We start from the raw sequence: 19,713 nt of genomic DNA, 5'->3' as shown, positions 1-19,713 counted from the left end.
CCATATCAGTGGACTGAACTACAGAATGCCAGAATAAGGGGGGATAGCTAGTCCTGTCGAAGACTACGCTTCTGGCCACCTCCATCTTGCAGCATGTAGAAGAGAGTAGATTGAAGTCCTCCAAGTAGCATCGTATAGCATAAACCTACCCGGCGATCCCCTCCTCGACGCCCTGTTAGAGAGCGATCACCGGGTTATATCTGGCACTTGGAAGGGTGTGTTTTATTACGTATCCAGTTCTAGTTGTCATAAGGTCAAGGTACAACTCCGGGTCGTCCTTTTACCGAGGGACACGGCTATTCGAATAGATAAACTTCCCTGCAGGGGTGCACCACATAACCCAACACGCTCGATCCCATTTGGCCGGACACACTTTTCTGGGTCATGCCCGGCCTCGGAAGATCAACACGTCGCAGCCCCACCTAAGCACAACAGAGAGGTTAGCACGCCGGTCTAACCCTATGCGCCCAGGGGTCTGGGCCCATCGCCCTATGCACACCTGCACGTTGCGTACGCGGCCGGAAGCAGACCTAGCCTAGTGGCGTTCTAGTCCAATCCGGCGCGCGCCACTCAGTCGCTGACGTCACGAAGGCTTCGGCTGATACCACGACGCCGGGATACCCATAACTACTCCCGCGTAGATGGTTAGTGCGTATAGACCAAATGGCCAGACTCAGATCAAATACCCAGAACTCGTTAAGCGTGTTAAGTATCCGCGAACGCCGACCAGGGCCAGGCCCACCTCTCTCTTGGGTGGTCTCAACCTGCCCTGTCGCTCCGCCACAAAGTAACAGTCGGCGGGCCGTCAGGAACCCAGGCCCACCTCTACCGGGATGGAGCCACCTGTCCTTTCAGACCCCTCATCAGAATCACTTGCGGGTACTCAACGAGCCGACCCGACTTTATTTACCACATGTGTCATGTATAGAGTATATAAGTATATACCCGTGATCACCGCCCAAGTGATCACGGCCCGATATTATAGCATGGCAGACGGACAAGAGTGTAGGGCCACTGATGGAACACTAGCATCCTATACTAAGCAGTAGGATAGCAGATAAGGGTAACAACTATAGCAACAATGACAGGCTATGCATCAGGATAGGATTAACGGAAAGCAGTAACATGATACACTACTCTAATGCAAGCAGTATAGAGAAGAATAGGCGATATCTGGTGATCAAGGGGGGCTTGCCTGGTTGCTCAGACAAGAAGGAGGGGTCGTCAACCCCGTAGTCAAACTGGGCAGCAGCAGCGTCAGTCTCGTAGTCTACCGGAGAGAAGTGGGGGGAAGAAACAGTAAATACAATGCAAACATAAGCATGACGATGCATGACATGACAATGAGCGGTGCTAGGTGTGCCCTAACGCGGTAGTAGGTGATATCGGCAAAGGGGGAAAACATCCGGGAAAGTTTTCCCAAAGTTTGCATTTTTCGGACAGATGAAACGGAGGGGGAAAGTTGCAAGTTTGCTATGCTAGGGACGTCTGGCGGACGAACGGACTGCGTATTCGGATTCGGCTCGTCGTTCTGAGCAACTTTCATGTAGAAAGTATTTTCATCTGAGCTACGGTTTAAAAGATATGATTTTCTAAAGATTTACTAATTTCTGGAATTTATTTAATTATTTAAATATATACATTATCCGAAACAGTGTTGTGATGACATCAGCATGACATCATGCTGACGTCAGCAGTCATCTGACACGTGGGTCCCACATGTCATAGACTGATCAGGGTAATTAGGGTTAACTAATTAATTAACTATTAATTAAATTAACTAATTAATTAGATTAATCTAAACAGGGTTAATTAACTTAATTAATTAACTAATTATTTAATTATTTTTATTTTTTTTTATTTTCTTTATTTATTTATTTATTTATTTATTATTTTTATTCCTTTTTTTGTTCTCAGGGGCATGGGCCCCGTTTGTCATTGGGCCAGTGGGAGTCTTAGCGGGCGAGCGGGTTACGGGCGCTGGCATGCCCAGGTTAACAGGGGGCTGGGCGCCAGCCACGGGCACGGCGACGCCGGCCGTTTGAGGCGACAGGGGCGAGGCCAAGGCGAGGCGGGTTCGTCCGACTGGAGGTGGGGGGGAACGGGGTGACGCGCGGGTGCAGGGGAGCGGCGACGCAGCAGTTGGGGGCTGCGGCCATGGGCGGCAGATACGGCGGGGCAGGGAGGTGTGGCGGGGCTGCAGGGCAAGTGCGGGCGCGCGCGGGCGCGCGGTGGCGGCCGGAGCAAGTCCAGCGGCGGGGCAAGGGGGCGCGAGCGCGGTGGGACGCAACTGCAGCAGAGAGCGCGGGGGGGGGAGAAGGAGAGGCCGGGGCCTCACCGGCGGTCGTAGGGCAACGGCAGTGGGCTCGGGGAGGTCCGGCGAGGCCGCACAGGCGACGGGGACGGGGAGCGCCGGCGATGGAGAGGAGGGCGGCGATGGCGTGTTGGAGCCGGCGAGGGAGAGGCGGGGAGGCATCGACGAGGCCGGGCGACGGCGTGGAGCGGGGCGATGGCAACTTCAATGGCGTCGGGGCGGTGCAGTGTCCTCGGTGCGGCGTCCTGCGAAGCCAGGGTGGCTACGATGCTCGAGGGGGGGGGGGGGTCCGTCAGTGGAGGGGTCGGCGAGGTGAGGCGGTCGACGGCGACGGGCGCGTGGGAAGGGCGCCGGCGATGTGGGGCGATGGGCTCGGGGTCAGTTGCCCGATCCAGATGGGGAGGAGAAGGGGATCGGGGAGAGAGTGGGTGAGGCCTAGGGTTTCGGGGGGAGGGTATGTAGGCCGGGGGAGTGGGGTGGGCCGTGTGGGTAGGCCTGGCCGGCCGGCTGAATGGCCAGCTGGGCCATGAGGCCCACGAGGGCAGGGGGTTTCTCCTCTTTTTATTTTTATTCTTTTCCAGTTTCTTTTATTTATTTTTCTTTTCTGTTTTATTTTATTACTAGTAGATTTTAGTTTTATAAAAATATGAGACCAACACTTAAATTAGTGTTTTAAATTACCCCTCTGCCACAAGAAGTTTCACACTTTAATAAAATAGGTTTATATTTGTTTGCTATTTAAAAGCATTTAAGTAATTGTTTAGCCCCTGTTTTAATTAATTTCTTGCATCTAAACATTTTATCAAAATGTGGTTTCTCCACCACAATCACCCATGATTTATTTTCTAAATTTTGAATAATTTAGTTTTCAGTTTTTTTTAGTTTAGTTTTCATTATTTGAAAACTTTTATTGTTGGCCTATATTTTAAATTTTAACTTGAATCGTTTTTGAACTAACTCGAGTTTATCAACAGTAACCGAGGTGACGTGGCACCATTAGCAAAGGTTTACTGTAGCTTGATTATCCGGGCGTCACAAAGAGTATATATAGGCGAAAGAAGCTACGACGGGCCCACGAGGGTGGGGGCGCGCCTACCCCCCGGGCGCGCCCTCCTGCCTCGTGGCCGCCTCGCTGCGTCTCTGACTTCCACTCCAAGTCTCTTGAATTGCGTTTGTTCCAAGAAAGATCCTCACGAAGATTACGTTCCGTTTGGATTACGTTTGATATTCGTGCAGCAATTTGCACTAGGCCTTCGGTTAATAGGTTAGTCCTAAAAATAATATAAAAGAGCATATTAAAGCCCATTAAACATCCAAAACAGATAATATAATAGCATGGAACAATCAAAAATTATAGATATGTTGAAGACGTATCAATAGCCAGGGAATTGGCTAAAGATGCAGGAGGGACGACTTCTGTTGAAAGATGGCAGAATAAGATAAGGCACTTAAGAAGTTTCTTACGTGGGTGGGCTAAGCATCTTAGTGGGATTTATAAGGTTGAAAAGAAAAGGCTCCTTACACTTATTCAGTCCCTAGATTTAAAAGCCGAGTCCACAATTCTAGAGACCACGGAGCTACATGCTAAAGTAGACGCGGATATGAGATTGAAAGAACTCCTGCGAGAGGAGGAATTGAAGTGGGCATTGCGAGCTAAGGTTTGCAAAGTTGTCCAAGGGGACGCCAACACTCAATTCTTTCATATGATCGCCAATGGCAAGCACAGAAAGAAAAGAATCTTTTAGCTTGAGCAAGACAAGGGGACGAGTTTAGGATAGGAAAACCTAAAATTATACATAACCAATTACTACAAGCAGCTGTTTGGGCCTTCGGAGGATAATTTCATGTCCTTAGATGACTCGAGGATCGAGGATGTTCCTCAACTTGCTGCGGATGAGAACGATATTTTGACCGCCCCATTTTCGGAGAAAGAGGTGTTTGAAGCTATTTCGCAGATGAAGAATAATAAAGCTCCAGGGCCGGATGGATTTCCGGCGGGGTTTTATAAAAAGTGTTGGCATATTATTAAAGGGGATTTGATATCGATGTTTCATGATTTATTCTCTGGACAGCTTCAGTTGTTTCATCTGAATTTTGGAACGATAATTTTGCTTCCTAAGAAAATAGAGGCTGTGAGAATTGAGCAGTTCGGGCCGATCTGTCTTCTTAACGTAAGTTTCAAAATTTTCACCAAGGTTGGGACTAATAGACTTACGCAGATCGCGCACTCTGTGGTGTAGCCGTCCCAAACTGCGTTCATGCCGGACAAAAACATCCTAGAAGGGGTTGTGATCCTTCGTGAAACGCTCCATGAAATTCACACGAAAAAACTAGACGGGGTTGTTTTCAAAGTGGATTTTGAAAAAGCGTACGATAAAGTCAAATGGCCATTTCTTCAACAGGCCTTGCGTATGAAAAGTTTTGATCAGGCCTGGAGACACCAGGTAGAATCTTTCACGTAAAAAGGGAGTGTTGGAATTAAAGTGAATGACGACATAGGTCACTACTTTCAAACACATAAGGCCTGAGACAAGGAGATACGATGTCACCTATTCTGTTCAACATAGTAGTCGACATGTTGACGATTCTAATAGGAAGGGCTAAGGATGCTGGTCAAGTAGGTGGCATGGTTCCTCATCTAGTTGATGGAGGTGTGTCTATTCTATAGTACGGCGATGATACTATCATCTTCATGGAGCATGACTTAGCAAAAGTGAGAAACATGAAACTGGTGTTATGCTTATTCGAACAATTGACCAGGTTAAAGATTAACTTTCATAAAAGCAAATTATTCTGTTTTGGAAGTGCTAAAGAGAAACAAGATGCTTACAAACAATTGTTCGGGTGCGAATTGGGGGCTTTACCTTTCACATATCTGGGTATATCAATTCACCATCGTAAGCTGACAAACAGAGAATGGAAGTGTATTGAGGATCGATTTGGGAAGAAACTGAGCTGCTGGAAGGGCAAGCTGATGTCATACGAAGGCCGATTAATTCTCATTAGTTCGGTTCTCACGAGTATGCACATGTTTCTCTTGTCCTTTTTCGAGGTATCAGTTGGAGTTTGGAAAAGGCTGGACTTCTATCGTTCCCGCTTCTTCTGGCAGAGTGATGAACTTAGGCGAAAATACAGACTCGCTAAATGGGATATTATTTATCGACCGAAAGACCAAGGGGGTCTAGGTATCAAAAATCTTGAGGTGAAAAATAAATATCTTCTCAGCAAGTGATTGTATAAGTTATCTGTAGAGACGGAGGCCACATAGGCGCAAATTCTGCGTAATAAGTACATTCACTCCAAAACTTTGTCCCAGGGGACAGTGAGGCCGACGGGCTCGCTTTTTTGGAAAGGACTGATGAGAGTTAAATCAGTTTTTTTCAATAGGACAAAGTTTATAGTCAAAAACGGTACCTCACGAGATTCTGGGAGGATACATGGAAAACACCCCTCGCGCTTCAATATCCTTCACTTTATAGCATTGTTCAACGAAGAGACGCTTACCTTGCGACAGTACTTCAGTCCACTCCTCTCAATATTCACTTCAGGACGAAGCTAGCGGGAAACCGTTGGGAAGTCTGGCTTCATCTTGTGAGAAGACTGATAGATATTCAACTTTCTCAACGGCCTGTGAGTTGTGCTGGAAGCTAATTAGGAATGGACAGTTTATGGTTAAATCCATGTATCTGGATGTTATCAACTTTAGCTATATTTCTAGTTTGAAACATGTTTGAAAAGTCAAAGTACCTTTGAAAGTTAAAGTTTTTATGTGCTTTCTACATAAACAAGTCATTTTAATTAAGGACAACTTGGCAAAACGCAACTGGACTGGATCTACAAGATGTAGTTTTTGTGATCGGGATGAATTCATCAAACACCTCTTTCTTGACTGTCCGTTGGTAAAAGTTTTATGGCGGACGATTCACATAGCCTTTAATATTACTCCTCCTAATACTATCAACACAGTATTTGGGGCATGGCTTGACAGGATAGATTTCGAAACAGCGAGACATAATTATGCAAGGGTACACAATTGTGTAAGGGTATGTGCTTTATTATAGGCAGTCTAGAACTGCAGAAATAATTTGATCTTCAAATGAGTTATAGGCAGTCTGGAACTGCAGAAATAATTTGGTCTTTAACAGACCAACAAATACTCATTTTTTACGGGTTATCTTTCAAACCGTGTTGATTCATATGTGGTCGATCTATCCGATGAAAGATAGTAGCACGGACTATTTTTAACCGGTTTGAATGACGGATAGGTTAATTAGTTTTTTTTTCTTATTTTCAACCGGTTTGAATGACGGTTATTTTTTTTATTTTCAACCGGTTTGGATGACGGTTATGTAATAAAATAGGTAATTAGTTTTTCTATCTTTCGTATGCCAGCCGGTTGTGGGTGTGGCTAATAGGATAGGTAATTAGTTTTGCTATCTTCCGTATGCCAACCGCGTATGCCAACCGGTTATGGCTTTGCTTTTACTTTTTTTGCTCTTTGTGAGCATTTTTTGTTCTTTTGTTTCCCAACCGGTTATGGCTTTGCTTTTACTTTTTTTGCTCTTTGTGAGCATTTTTTGTTCTTTTGTTTCCCTAGTTTCAGCATAAAAGGAATCGTCTGAGTTCACTGGAAAGAATGGCTAAGACATCAAGACCTAGCTTTGCTTTTACTTTTTTCTCTTTGTGAGCATTTTTTGTTTTTTTGTTCTTTTGTTTAAGACATCAAGACCTGTGTTGAACTTATTTGCCTTTTTGTTCTTTTGTTTGAGACATCAAAACCTGTGTTGAACTTATTTGCTTATTAATAAATGTGGCCGATGCAGAGGCCGGAGAGCTCCCTTTTTAAAAATAAAACAATATCTTTGAGTGGAAGATGGTTTCATTTGGCCCCTTCTAAGTCTAGATACACGGTTCCTCCCTCCGGCGCTGCCTATACTGTCATTCGTAACTCATTCTTCGAGCACTCCATTTCCAAGAGGCGAAACAAAGGGTAGTTGACACTTTATTAACTACCCTATCTCCAGCTATCATACACCCATCTCGCAGACACGTACGCACGCCACGGGCAGATCAGGTGAAAATCCTGGCTCCAGTATTGGCAGCCGGAAGATCAACCTCGCGGATCTCCGTCTTCAAGCCCTTGCCAGCAGCATTGGCCAGCGGGTGGATGCCGTGCGCCGGCCCGCTCATGTACGCCCGGTTCTCCCTCTCCTTCTGGAACGACACGCTGAACTTCTTCTCCACACCTGCACCCACATAATACTAATCAGTAAGCCAACACTGACACTAGGTGAACGAAAATCACGGTGAACCCGCGGCGCGCATACAGTCGGCGAGATCCTGCCGGAGCTGGCCCTCGCGGGTGAGCGCCATCATGATCTGCGGGAGGCCGAGCGGGAGGGCGTCGCCGCGGTCGACCTGCCAGAAGTGGACGGTCTTGCCGTATGTCCTGGCGACCTGCTCGAGGTCGCGGCGCTCGACGACGCCGGGGACGCCGGGCATGAAGAGGACGCCGCCCTTGACCTCGAACTCGTGGGTGTGCCACAGCGGCTTCTCCTCGTCGGGCAGCGTGAGGAACAGCTCCTCGGTGACGATGTACTCGAGGCCGATGAGGCGCGCGCCGGCCTCCGGCCCGTCGAAGATGAGGCACTGCCGCACGTCCTCGTTGAGGTGCGCGCAGAAGTGGTGCGCCTCCACCTGCCGCGTCATGTCGTCCCCGTAGAAGTGGAACGCGCAGAGGTGCTGGTGGATCTGGTTGATCGGCGCGAACCCCTGGATGGCGCCCGTCGCCGTCTCCAGCAGCGCCGTCCCCGTCTCCGTCGGCTTCCCCGGCACGTCCACGTCGTGGCACGACGCCGCCATCTTCGATCCTGCGTAGACTGTGTGTTTGTGTTGGGGTACTGGTAGGCTGGTGGCTCAGGTGAGTGTACTCGAATCTCTGGACAGGTGCGGGCTGGTTCAGCTGTTTTTAAGGCGTGGGTGGGCTCATGCAGCTGCACACGTGTGATCCTTGAGGTGGCGCGTGTCCGTGACAGTCCACCTACGTGTTGAGAAGGGGCCACGAGAATGCGGATGAAGGGACACGCATGAGAGAAGCTGCTAGTTCCGGACGAGGACACTAGAGTCGTCTAACGCATGATGTATGGCACGTGGAGCGGTGAGACAAAATGCAGTTCAACGATGGAGCGTGTAAGAGTTTCTCGTGTAACTTCTCCTGGCGTTGTGTGCAGTTTTCTCCGGGGACTACCGTGTCACGCTGCTCACGCACCACACGCGCCGTGTAAAATGTAGATTTCGTATCACCAAAATACGCCACTCTCTCGATAAATGTCATCTGAGGTGCATACATGTAATCTCTATATTAGCTTGTCAATGCAAGTGACCACTTGGTTAAAACCTGCAATAGCTGCGTCTTGCATATCCACATAACGCCTGGCAGTGAGCTCTTAACATTCTTGTTCATTCCTGATCATTGATGTTTGAGGAATCATCTTCGGCATCCCTATATTTGATTAATCTTCTGTGCCATTATAATCAGAGTGAACAAAAACCCATTTAATGCTTGAAATATGACCAAATGTGAGTGTATTTCAGAAATCAGAACCGGTTTAAAATATGTTAATGTCGGCGTTTTGAAGAGAGATAGGGGGCTCTAGTTTATCTACATGAAAGCTTACTAATCCTCGCAAAAAAAAGGAAAGCTTAATAATGATCCATATATGCACCATTCTAAAATCCGAAGTGTACGTAGCACAAAAACTTTGTTCAAACCACTCAAATACTAGGATTGCAAGCATTTACTACTAAATATCACCATTTCCCAAGAAAGCTGTATATGTAGATCACAATGGCAGCAGATGAATACAACCGGTCACACGTACAACTTCAAGAATGAGGTTCCAACACCATGGAAGGAAACAAGAGGTAGAAAAACTCTATCCAAATACCAAACTGATGCAGAACTTCCTCTGCCATGCCCAACAGCAAGATAGAAAGCTCTTCCAACTGTGGCCCAAGCGGTGAAGGTTATGGAACTGCAATGAGCAAGAACACCAAACAAGTTAAGACATGGCGCACGGGCACTGCTAATCATCAACTAAGTAGCTTGCAAGCAATGAAATGGATGGCGAGTTATATTGACAGGAGCGAGAATGGATCAGGTTTAACTTACAGTTACTTGGGATTTTTTTTTTAAATGCAGCAAACTAAAGATGATTTGAAGGAAAGCTCACCTTAAGCTTGTTGCTGCTTCTTGTCAAGAATTTTCTTCCAGCGCTTCTGATCGAGCATCATTGTCATGTCTTGCCAGCTGAGATGAGCAGATCATATGATTAAACACAAACAGTTATGAAGGATTTGGAGATACTCGGTCCATGAATATACACAAAAAGGAGGTAGAGAAAATCCCCTTTATGCCACTACCTTTGTTGCCAATCCAACCAAATCAATATCCAAACCGCATACCCAATCGAATGGACAGAACGTTCATTATGGTAACCTTTTTATAAGACATAAAAATATAGTGGAGAACACATAAACATAGTGACTTGCCTAGAAATAAAAGGTTTATTGGTCAATTTTGACAATCAATTGGTAGCTCAACTAGCAAAACACCTGATATGGATAATGGAAAATTTGACAAAATGCCCCATCTCCTTTCGGCCTTCCGCCCTTCCCCATAAATAACAACTTGAATGTACAACTCAAGTGTGCAAATCACACATGCCTATCCCAGAATTCCAGGTGCAGACAAGCTTTTGCTAGTCAATAACACAAATGGGTGCCATCCTTCGTGTTTTTGTGGATTAAGACTTTGAATACTCAGCGGTTCAATCCCGCCAGTCAAAAATAACCTCACTACTACTTAACATAATGAAATACTTTTGCCTAATAGTCCTTTTTCCAAGAGCAGCAAATAATTTACAAAGAATGTTGATGTCAAAACATCAAAGTAGAAGTTGCTTGCTGGACTGAAGGTGCTTGACAGTGGTGAAGACAAAAGACAAGTGTATGGGCACAGGGTGTAGCACAAGGAGGGGTCAATGCGATGGGATTAGGGAGCATCTAGTCCTATTCAATGAAACAATTGGATAAGATCACAATAGGAGCCAAGGTCAAGGCGATGTGCTTGAGCCTCAGCAAGTTCAACAGCATCACAGAGGGCTCATCCAGAAGTGCAACAAGCTGTAGGGGAGAGGTAGATCAGCTCTCCCGGACGGAATGGAAGTGGATGCTGACAACTGAGGAACTATGTGCCCAACGCACTTGAGCTCCTCGGAACAAGGTCGGGATAGCGGTCAATAATTGAGAACGCAGGCTTCATGAACACAAGAGGTTACTCAAACTATAGTGCATGCCACTATGTAACGGGAAGGTGGCTCGCCAGAGGAATAGGTATACCATACCAAACTTACTTTGTCCACAAAACACGGTCTTTTAGAACATCACCAATATAGATTACTAATAACCACAATTAGTATCTTCTCTGTAGGGTAAAATAATTTTCCACATCTGCACATTCCGAAGGTGAGGTGTGTGGTATTTAACCTGTACTCCCTCCATCCTAAAATAAGTGTCTCAACTTTAGTACAAAGTTGTACTAAAGTTGAGACGCTTATTTTGGGACGGAAGGAGTATGTAAGTACCATCTTTGCCATTGTTATAAACACAGATGCCTAGCCAGTATAAGGATGAGCTAATATTGTTTACGTTACTTAGATAATGCAAGTTTTGAAGAGGTGCATTAGATACAGCAACTATATTCACATTAAATGGAAAGGATAAAAAGCACTTGATATTTGATAATGGTTTTGTTTAACTCTGCTGCTGAATTAAAGTTTGTAGCAGCTTCATAAATAAATTGGCAGCAGAGTCCATCCAGTGTGCAGATAACGAGACACATTCTTTAATTAAGGTTTGGAGGCATATAAATCTATAGCTGTCAGCAGTATCATACATATTTATGAGCATGATGTTGCTCGCTCCACTTCAACTATGCTGTTTTCCTTTCCAGGATAAATTTATTTCAGCGCACACTGAAACTAGGGCGCTCCATATAATCCTTCCGTCAAAAAATCAAGTTCAACAGCCCAAAGAGGCCAACACTCACTACAACTATCAGACAATAAAGTATGCACCCTTAACCGACATAAGGAACTAGGACAATCTTATTTAAAAAAGGATTTTCTATGTCAATTCTTGTGCCATAACTTAAACTAGTACAAAATTAAGTCCCATACTACGTGCAGTTTAAACCAGTATGGATACACATATCACAGAACCTTGTATGATAGTCTGTGATAGAAAAATAACTATCAAACTTCGCTAAAAAATGCAAGAGAAGGCATGTGGACAATCAAAGCCGAATCCACGATTTTGTTTGATCAGCACGAAGTACATAGTTGGCAACCTAGCAAGACAATAATTATAATAGCAATGCTAAGAGAAAAAAGCATATCATGGTGGCATGCCACATGTAACCTTTGCATAGGTACACAATCTGGTCTGAAGCATATACCTAATTCTTCAGCCGAAGCATATACCTAAAATTCGAGTTCGATTCATACACCCTTGTTAAGTAACATTTTACTTGTCCAATTTGTTTACTATATAAGACACTCCAGTCCATGCCGTGTTATATCACCCGTGTCCAAGTAATGAAAGTCTAAACACTGCCAGAAGGGCAGGTATTTTATAGAAGATAAAGATAGAAAGAACTACGGTCACAGCTAGGCTCAGCATAAAGAAGCTAAGGTTAAGAGATATCAATTTACTATAACCAGGGAGAAACACTTGACCGAGGAAAAGACCTCCTATGGTCCAGACCTCCTCTGTTGATACTACAATGAATGAAGACAGCTAATAGAGCGAATGCTGACGACCAGGTCGACCACTACTTTCACAATTCAGATAATCTTTCTAGACACATATTGGTCGATTATAAAGGCACCTTCAAGAACATATATCATCTATCCAATCTGGAAACCACCAGCACAGTAGGTTACATCAACCGAGCATTAACACCGTTCAAACAGCAATCATATAAGAACAGAATTCCCATAACCTGGTACTCCTAAATCCAGTAAGATGGGTAGGTAATTCACTGCAGCTCAAGATATATAGATAGATGCCAATCAATCTCAAGAAGACAAAAAATCATATAAACCTAAGCGCGAAGGGCGGTTGGTGATAGGTAGTACTAGGTAGAAAGACATGCCTGTGGGGAAGGGACTTGATGTTGGAGGCGAGGCCGGAGACGTGGTGGTGTACGCAGGCGGCGGCGCCGAGGGCGAAGGCGCCGGTCCAGGTGGAGATGAGCCGCTGCGGGTCGGAGTGCGGCACCGCGGGGTCGCCCCTGTACGCCCGCGCCCAGTAGTCGTCGAACTCGCCCATCCCTCCCCCTGACCTTCTGGAAAGCTCTCCGGCACTTTCGTCGGCGAGGAGGCTGCTCGGGAGGAGGAAGGGATGGATGGGGTTTGGGGGCGACGAGATTGGGCGCAGGGTGGGCAAAGAGTGTATTCGTGAACCCGGTCTACGAGATATCTGCCGTCTTGTGCTTTGCGATTTGTGCTACGGGTTGCATCGGTGCTGCTTACTGCTCGTTTGGCAGACACGTATTGAAATTTAGGAGTTCTTCATTTGGATTCAGTTACCACCAGTCCTCGGAATTGTGAAAAATTCTGATAAATTCAACTCGTTTTACAGAAATCAGGATAACCCTAGAAAATTGCAAAGGTCATAGATTGATAACCCCAGGTGTGGCCAGGTCATCTACTTAAGGAAAAACTACCTCTTGTTACAAGCATTGTATTTGGAGGCCTAATTATTAACAATAGGAGTCGCTCCTAACACCTGCCGTCGACAACATTTTCTTTCGTAGCGACTCCTCTTTACTCTTTCCCAAATTGAATCTGTCACGTCGACATTCCGCACCACCGCTAACTTGTCAATGCGCAACAAGTCAAGGGTGTGGCGCCTCCACCTAGACGAAGTGGAGATGGAGAAATATCCTTATTCTACTTTGCTCCACAAGCGTCATAGTTTCGTTGGGGGGCTACGACTCCAGGCACGGTAGTGGTCGCACCCGAACTCTTGAGACGGCAAACATGCAATGAAGCACGTCGACCTACATTTTTTGGCTTATCTCGATGTCGATTTTGTGTTGCATGTATACCTGGGTGGTACGAGTGCCACCTCAGTCAAAAAAGCTCTCGACGGGATGCAGATGGAGTGCTACTTAAACCCCATGATATGCCTTGGCGAGCGGGCGCATGGCCATGTCATCCCCAAGCCCAAAGTAGAGAGATAATCACGTTCAAGGAGTTTCTTGAGTGTGACCTTAGAATGCTACCTCCGAGGTTCTTCTGGGATGCGCTCGAACTCTTCAAAATTGAGCTAGATTGCGTTATGCAAAAGTAAGGTCATGCCCAATTAAGGTCCGAGGGCCTCAACGACAGCAAGAGGAGTGTGGACCCATCCTTCTTGTTTTCTTATTTCTTATTAGGTTTTTGTTTCCCTCACGACATCAACAAGGTGGCGGCGGCGATGTCATGTTGGAATAAGGTATCTCTGGTCTCTCCATACCCCCATGATGTCCGATTCAGTGCCGGCTAAGGACTTGTGAGATTTTGTGTTCCGAGATATACTAACTCTATTCAGATCTTGGGAGTTCGTGTGTCTTTCAAGTAGATCTATTAACTGACTATTGATTTGGCAAATACAATATCTTCATTCGTGTTGTTCTACGGCATGCTTTGGTTTCTCCAACCGCATGAACTAGTGGTGATGGATTTGCAAGCATGTTGGGTGATACTTCAACCAATGTTGGTTCAGTGATTTCTAGATCTCATCTCAAGGGATGAATGACTAATACAGTATTCAAAGCCTGGTATGCCGAGGGCGTTTGTAGGTCTCTCTCTTCCTTTACTGTTGGTTCAATGCAAATTTCAATCATCAGTGAACGACATACAATCGAAGGAACATGAAGGCCTCGTATGATTCTCAATGTAATTTTTTTTACTGATCATTCAGCCTCAAGTTTTCTGTCCACTGTACTAGCTATTGTTCGGGCGTATTTGTTGTGTGTTTGTAACGTCTCTTAACAATTGACTCCCCTTGTGACTAGGGTTTCTACACCTCCAGATGGTTCTGACGCCGATCTGCTTCGTCTCCTCTAGCCTTAGGGCCATGGAGGCACAGTGGATCCCAACCCTTGCCGGTGGGAGGGTTCCTGCTTCATTTTAGGTGTTGTTTAGGGTTTATGTCATGCTAAGACGAGACGGCCGACGGCGGCCCCTGTAGATGGAATAATGCTCTCCCCACCTAATCCCCGTCTTGGCGGTGCGTCTAGTATCGTCGGAGGACGTGTAGAGATGTGTCTTTGAGGCACTTATATGACATTTTGAAATTCTTGTTGTCTCTAAAAGATACTATTGGCAACGTCTTTTCCTCCAGAGAAGATGTCAAATTTTGTGTTATTTGGTTAGTGTTTATATTCGATGGATCATGTCTTCGCTCTTCCGCGTTCGTGTGTTTACAGGTTGATTTCTTTTGATCTACGCTTCTCTTCATCGACGACGCCTGCTGTTCTAGTGCGATGTTTCTTTTGAGCCTTAGCATGACGACTTCTCGAGTGTCTACTACAACAAGATTTGTCCGGGACCAATGAAGGGGGGGCGATGACGGCGCCTTGTCTTTGGCTCACTCCAGTGTTTGTAGTCGTCACTAGATGACCCACAGACATGGAAGTAATTTATATTGCTTCTTGTGTTCTTTATACTGCCATGATGTTTGATGAATAGATTGAAAAAATTTCCGAAGGAAAAAAAAGCAATTGACGCATAATAGCAGTATTGGATACGAAAGACGATTAAAGGCATTTTTGGTGCAATTGCATGGAACACCTGCTAGTTTTTTTCTTTCTTTTAGGGACACTTGCTAGTTGATGAAACTTCATGAAATTCCGAATGTATTCTGCTGCATGACCAGCTTCCACTTGGCACTTGTACGCTTCGAAATGGAAATTTCCTTGCCAGCGTACATGTCACCAAAGCACGTAAACCTGGGCGCGCATAGTAGACGCAGACGCAAGAATTGCCATTGATTAACTTCCAAATCATCGTTCTAAACAAGGCCGGTGCGGTAAAGTACCTGCTGAAAACCCACACACCGCACTAGTTGCAAGGATAACCAACGGCTTAAGTCGCTCTCAATACCTTGGCTTGCATGTCAATTCAACTAATCATGGCCGTTTTGACGAATCAAATCATTGGCGCAAAGAAGCAGCGACGAGCCGACGACCCTCCTCGCATTGTTGTCTGAGCGGAAATTAACAAGAACATAAGGATGAATCCAAACCTTGTTGCAATCCTGCAAGCCTTGTGCGCTGTTCTTACCCGAAACAACACAGGGATGAATCCAAAGCTCCTTGTTGCAATGCAAACGAAGCTGCCATGTTTCTCCTACCTGCTACGACGCCTATATAAACCATGCATGCCGAGTGGCATTTCTCATCTTAGAGACGACCATCTCATCATTCTCATCAGAGATGAGGAGCCTCTCATTGTACTTCTTGTTCCTCCTTTTCTGCTGCGGCACTGCCACCGCACGCCAGTGCCTCCCAGGAGGCTCGGCTGAGAGAGTTCATCTCGTCCAGAAGAGGCAGCGTTAGCAGCACCGACACGTTTAGGGTGCGTAACATAGCGGACAGGGTTGCCGGCAGCCTGAGCGCAGAGAGCTCTGTCACCGACCAGAGCTCCATGAAGGCCGCCGACAAGATCACGGCGCTGCCCGGGCAGCCGGAGGGCGTCGACTTCGACCAGTACGGCGGGTACGTGACCGTCGACGAGGAGAACGGCCGCGCCCTCTTCTACTACCTCGTCGAGTCGCCTTCCGGTGCTCCCGAGAAGCCGCTCGTCCTGTGGCTCAACGGAGGTTAGAGCGATCACTGAACATCCCATGTTGGAACCTGCATGGCAATGGCAACTGCATAGCTGTAAGGTGCACGTTTATAGATACTGTTGGCTGATCACGCTAGATATATGTACGCATCCACAGGGCCAGGATGCTCTTCGCTCGGCTTTGGAGCGATGCAGGAGCTCGGCCCCTTCCGCGTAGCCGAAGACAACAAAACGCTCAGCAGAAACATCAACGCCTGGAACAACGGTAAGTACGTACCCATGGCAACTCTAATCCCTCCCCCCTTGGACCTGCTTAATTACAGACCTGAACTTACTTTGCTTGTGAAAAATAATGGCAGTGGCTAACGTGATCTTCCTGGAGTCACCCGCCGGCGTTGGGTTCTCATACTCGAACACATCTTCAGACTATGATCTGAGTGGCGACGAGAGAACCGCCGACGACGCGTACGTCTTCCTGGTGAAATGGCTCGACAGGTTTCCAGAATACAAGGACCGTGCCTTCTACATCTCCGGCGAGAGCTTCGCCGGCCACTACGTACCGGAGCTCGCCGCCACCATCCTGTTCCATAACACGTACAACAACAGAACCATAGTCAACCTTCAGGGCATCTTGGTACGACATATACGTTTTCTATCTTCGTTTTCGACGACACAAGACTAATTTCTTCTGAACAACGTACGACGGTCTCCTTTCTTTCTCTTGATTGAAGGTCGGAAACCCGTATCTGGACGGGAAGAGGAACATCCAGGGGGCCATCGACTTCTTCTGGACCCATGCCGCGATATCCGATGAGGTCTACGCCAATGTCACCAAGAACTGCGACTTCGGCAACTGGGACGGGAATGTCGCCGGCACGGCGTGCAGCGGCGCCTGGGACGCGTTCGACGGCGGCCACATCGACTACTACGACATATACGCCCCGGTTTGCATCCACGCGCCCAACGGAGCACGTTACCCCAGTGGCTACGTAAGGCAACGATTCTCAATTACTTTTCCAGTCAAAAGTGAAACTATAGTGACCATGTTCTGAATGGCTAGCTAAAACGACATGCATGCAGCTGCCTGGGTATGATCCGTGCAGTGTTTACCCTACCTGGGCGTATCTCAATGATCCGGCGGTGCACAGCGCTTTCCACGCTAGAACGACGAAGTGGTCACCCTGCAAGTGAGATCCTTCAACTTGCGGCTAATATGTTGGACGCTTGTCATTTTCACCCAGCACGTACGGAACTCATGTGATTTGCGCATGCAGAAACCTGCACTGGAAAGATGCGCCAATGTCCATGCTGCCGACCCTGAAATGGTTGATCGAAAGCAAGCTTCCGGTTTGGATATTCAGGTAACATATCACGACCACCATATATCGTCAGACACCGTAAAAGTACATTTTACCTTTTGCGTTATTCATCTATATACGTTTCAAAATTCACCACCCAATGAACTTCCCTACAATCTACAGTGGTTATTTTGATTCCGTGTGCTCGCTGCCGGCGACGAGGTACTCCATCCAAGATCTTGGCCTAACCGTGACCACTCCATGGCGTCCATGGACGGCGAAGGAGGAGGTAAATCCCATCACCGGAAACATTACTCATCTGAACGGTTGATCACCCTGAAATTGATGGCTTCGCTGCTTGCACTCGCAGGTGGGAGGCTATGTGCAGCAGTACGCCGGAGGATTCACGTTCCTATCCGTGAGAGAAGCTGGCCATCTGGTTCCATCCTTCCAGCCAGAGAGGGCATTGGTGATGTTGAGCTCCTTCCTGAAAGGGATGCTCCCACCTTACACGCAAGAGCAGTGAGTCATATGCCAAGACAAATTGCTAGTTTGCTACGCATGACAATGGAGTTACCACTTGCTATGGGCGGTTTATTTGCTTAATTTTGGTATAATATGTACTTGTATCTGGTTAGAGTTGAAAAAGGTCCATGTCCCTTCTGAGTGGACATGGATTTCTTTTTGTATGATTTATGATGTAACTTCAAATAATGAAAACGGCTATGGCTGACTGGTTACAGTTGCACTTCTCGTATTTCTAATAGACAAAAAACCGGTGTACCTTGTAAATTTTGGAGTTTGTGAAGAGCAAGAGCCTGCAGAGATTTTATTCAATAAGGAGAAATAAATCTCTACTAATTACAATAAACAAAAGTGTAAGATCAGAAGATGGCTTATGTAGTCTTGGATGGACATACCCTCATACGATACTATAGTATGTTTTCTTGAATTGATACGTGGCAATACAGCAAAAAGACCAACACTACTGAGAAACTGCTTATATGTGGAAGCTCATCAATGGCGCGGAGGCATTTGTATCCACCACTGGTAATCTGGCCACTAACCAGTGGCGGGCGCATGTAGGGTATTTTTCACGGTTCTTTCATTTTAGTTTTCTTTTTTCTTTCTCTTTCATTTTTCTCTTTTATCAAATTCGTGAACTTTTTACAATTTCGTGCACCTTCTTTCAGATTCAAAAAGTTTTATCATTTTTGTGAAATTTTTATTTTCAAACCTGTGAACTTTTCTAAAAAGTTTTATTTTTTAAAAATTTCGTGAAAATTTTCAAATGACGAATTATTTTCCATTTTTTGTGAACTTTTTTTTCCCAAATTCGTGATTGTTTTTCATTTTTGCGAACTTTTTCCAAATTATGAACTTTTCTGAAATTTGCAAAAATATGAAATGTCGTGAACATTTTTTCAAGAACTTTTTCAATTTTGTTTGATTTTTTCAATTTTACTGTAATTTTTTTTTCCATTTTTGAAAAGTCAACAGTCAACTCTCCATGGTCAACGATTGCAGGTCCACCAGTTAACCTATTTAAGAAATTTTTTTACCTATTTAAGATAAACTCAACTCGGCCGGCCCATATACTTTGTGCATGAGTGCCAGTTGAGTTTTTCTTAAATTTGAAAAAAGTTCATCGCTTTTAAGAAAATGCCTCCTAATTGGCACTCTGTTCCTTAAAAGCGATGAACTTTTTTCAAATTTGTGAACTTTTCTTCAACCAATGAAGTTTTTCCAAAAAATTTGAACCTATCTTCAATATCGATGAACTTTTTTTCAAAATCATAAACTTTTCTGAAATGTGAGAACTTTAAAAAGAATCTATGGATTGTTTTCAATTTCCATGTGCTTTTTTCAAATTCTGAACTTTTTTCAATAAACGCAAACTTTTTATTGCAAATATATGAACTGTTTTTGAATCTAAGTTTTTATTTATAAAAATCAGTTTCTTCCGGGTTTTTTAACAAGTCAAAATGGTTGACTGGTCAACAGCTGACCAGCCAACCCTTTTCACTCGTCAACTTTTGAAGTATCGACCGAGACAAGGAAATGAAAGGAGCGACCCGAGCTGCTGAGCGCCAGAAACAAAAGCGAAGTAAGGGAGAAACTGGGCCAGGCCCATGTGTACAAGCGTTTGAGCGCTAGCAAGGAAAACTGGCGCTAAAGGCGCCATACAGGAGCTCCCCAATTA

General features: G+C 45.6%; 3 protein-coding genes across 3 annotated transcripts; 1 reads left to right on the top strand and 2 right to left on the bottom strand.

The window, feature by feature from the left end:
* Positions 1–7,153: 7,153 nt before the first annotated feature.
* LOC109732296 (oil body-associated protein 1A) lies at positions 7,154–8,262 on the bottom strand. The gene is made up of 2 exons (XM_020291486.4): positions 7,642–8,262; positions 7,154–7,560 (listed from the first exon to the last, which is right to left on the bottom strand). Exons 1-2 carry the CDS (start codon positions 8,174–8,176, stop codon positions 7,385–7,387), a joined length of 711 nt encoding a protein of 236 aa, XP_020147075.1. The 5' UTR covers positions 8,177–8,262; the 3' UTR covers positions 7,154–7,384.
* An 848-nt stretch (positions 8,263–9,110) lies between these two features.
* LOC109732301 (uncharacterized) lies at positions 9,111–12,839 on the bottom strand. Its single transcript, XM_020291490.4, has 3 exons — positions 12,531–12,839; positions 9,547–9,623; positions 9,111–9,348 (listed from the first exon to the last, which is right to left on the bottom strand). The coding sequence occupies exons 1-2, from the start codon at positions 12,704–12,706 to the stop codon at positions 9,548–9,550; spliced, it is 252 nt and encodes an 83-aa protein (XP_020147079.1). The 5' UTR covers positions 12,707–12,839; the 3' UTR covers positions 9,111–9,348; position 9,547.
* A 3,070-nt stretch (positions 12,840–15,909) lies between these two features.
* Positions 15,910–18,036, top strand: LOC109732295 (serine carboxypeptidase 1-like). Its single transcript, XM_040389777.2, has 8 exons — positions 15,910–16,246; positions 16,370–16,477; positions 16,572–16,846; positions 16,944–17,201; positions 17,293–17,399; positions 17,487–17,573; positions 17,694–17,799; positions 17,881–18,036. Exons 1-8 carry the CDS (start codon positions 16,072–16,074, stop codon positions 18,034–18,036), a joined length of 1,272 nt encoding a protein of 423 aa, XP_040245711.1. The 5' UTR covers positions 15,910–16,071.
* The last annotated feature ends 1,677 nt before the right edge of the window (positions 18,037–19,713 follow it).

Source organism: Aegilops tauschii, chromosome 5, assembly GCF_002575655.3.
Source record: "Aegilops tauschii subsp. strangulata cultivar AL8/78 chromosome 5, Aet v6.0, whole genome shotgun sequence".
Taxonomy (NCBI): domain Eukaryota; kingdom Viridiplantae; phylum Streptophyta; class Magnoliopsida; order Poales; family Poaceae; genus Aegilops; species Aegilops tauschii.
This window is presented reverse-complemented; position numbering and strand designations above follow the sequence as displayed.

What these genes read in the sequence shown, in the direction of transcription:
- LOC109732301 (XM_020291490.4), bottom strand. Translation starts at nt 12,706, where the DNA reads ATGGGCGAGTTCGACGACTACTGGGCGCGGGCGTACAGGGGCGACCCC. An exon ending in ATCAAGTCCCTTCCCCACAG is followed by an intron (nt 9,624 to 12,530) that starts GCATGTCTTTCT and finishes TGCTCATCTCAG; the next exon opens with CTGGCAAGACATGACAATGA.
- LOC109732295 (XM_040389777.2), top strand. Translation starts at nt 16,072, where the DNA reads ATGAAGGCCGCCGACAAGATCACGGCGCTGCCCGGGCAGCCGGAGGGC. An exon ending in CATCAACGCCTGGAACAACG is followed by an intron (nt 16,478 to 16,571) that starts GTAAGTACGTAC and finishes AAATAATGGCAG; the next exon opens with TGGCTAACGTGATCTTCCTG. An exon ending in ACGAAGTGGTCACCCTGCAA is followed by an intron (nt 17,400 to 17,486) that starts GTGAGATCCTTC and finishes TTGCGCATGCAG; the next exon opens with AAACCTGCACTGGAAAGATG.
- LOC109732296 (XM_020291486.4), bottom strand. Translation starts at nt 8,176, where the DNA reads ATGGCGGCGTCGTGCCACGACGTGGACGTGCCGGGGAAGCCGACGGAG. An exon ending in CCGGCAGGATCTCGCCGACT is followed by an intron (nt 7,561 to 7,641) that starts GTATGCGCGCCG and finishes ATGTGGGTGCAG; the next exon opens with GTGTGGAGAAGAAGTTCAGC.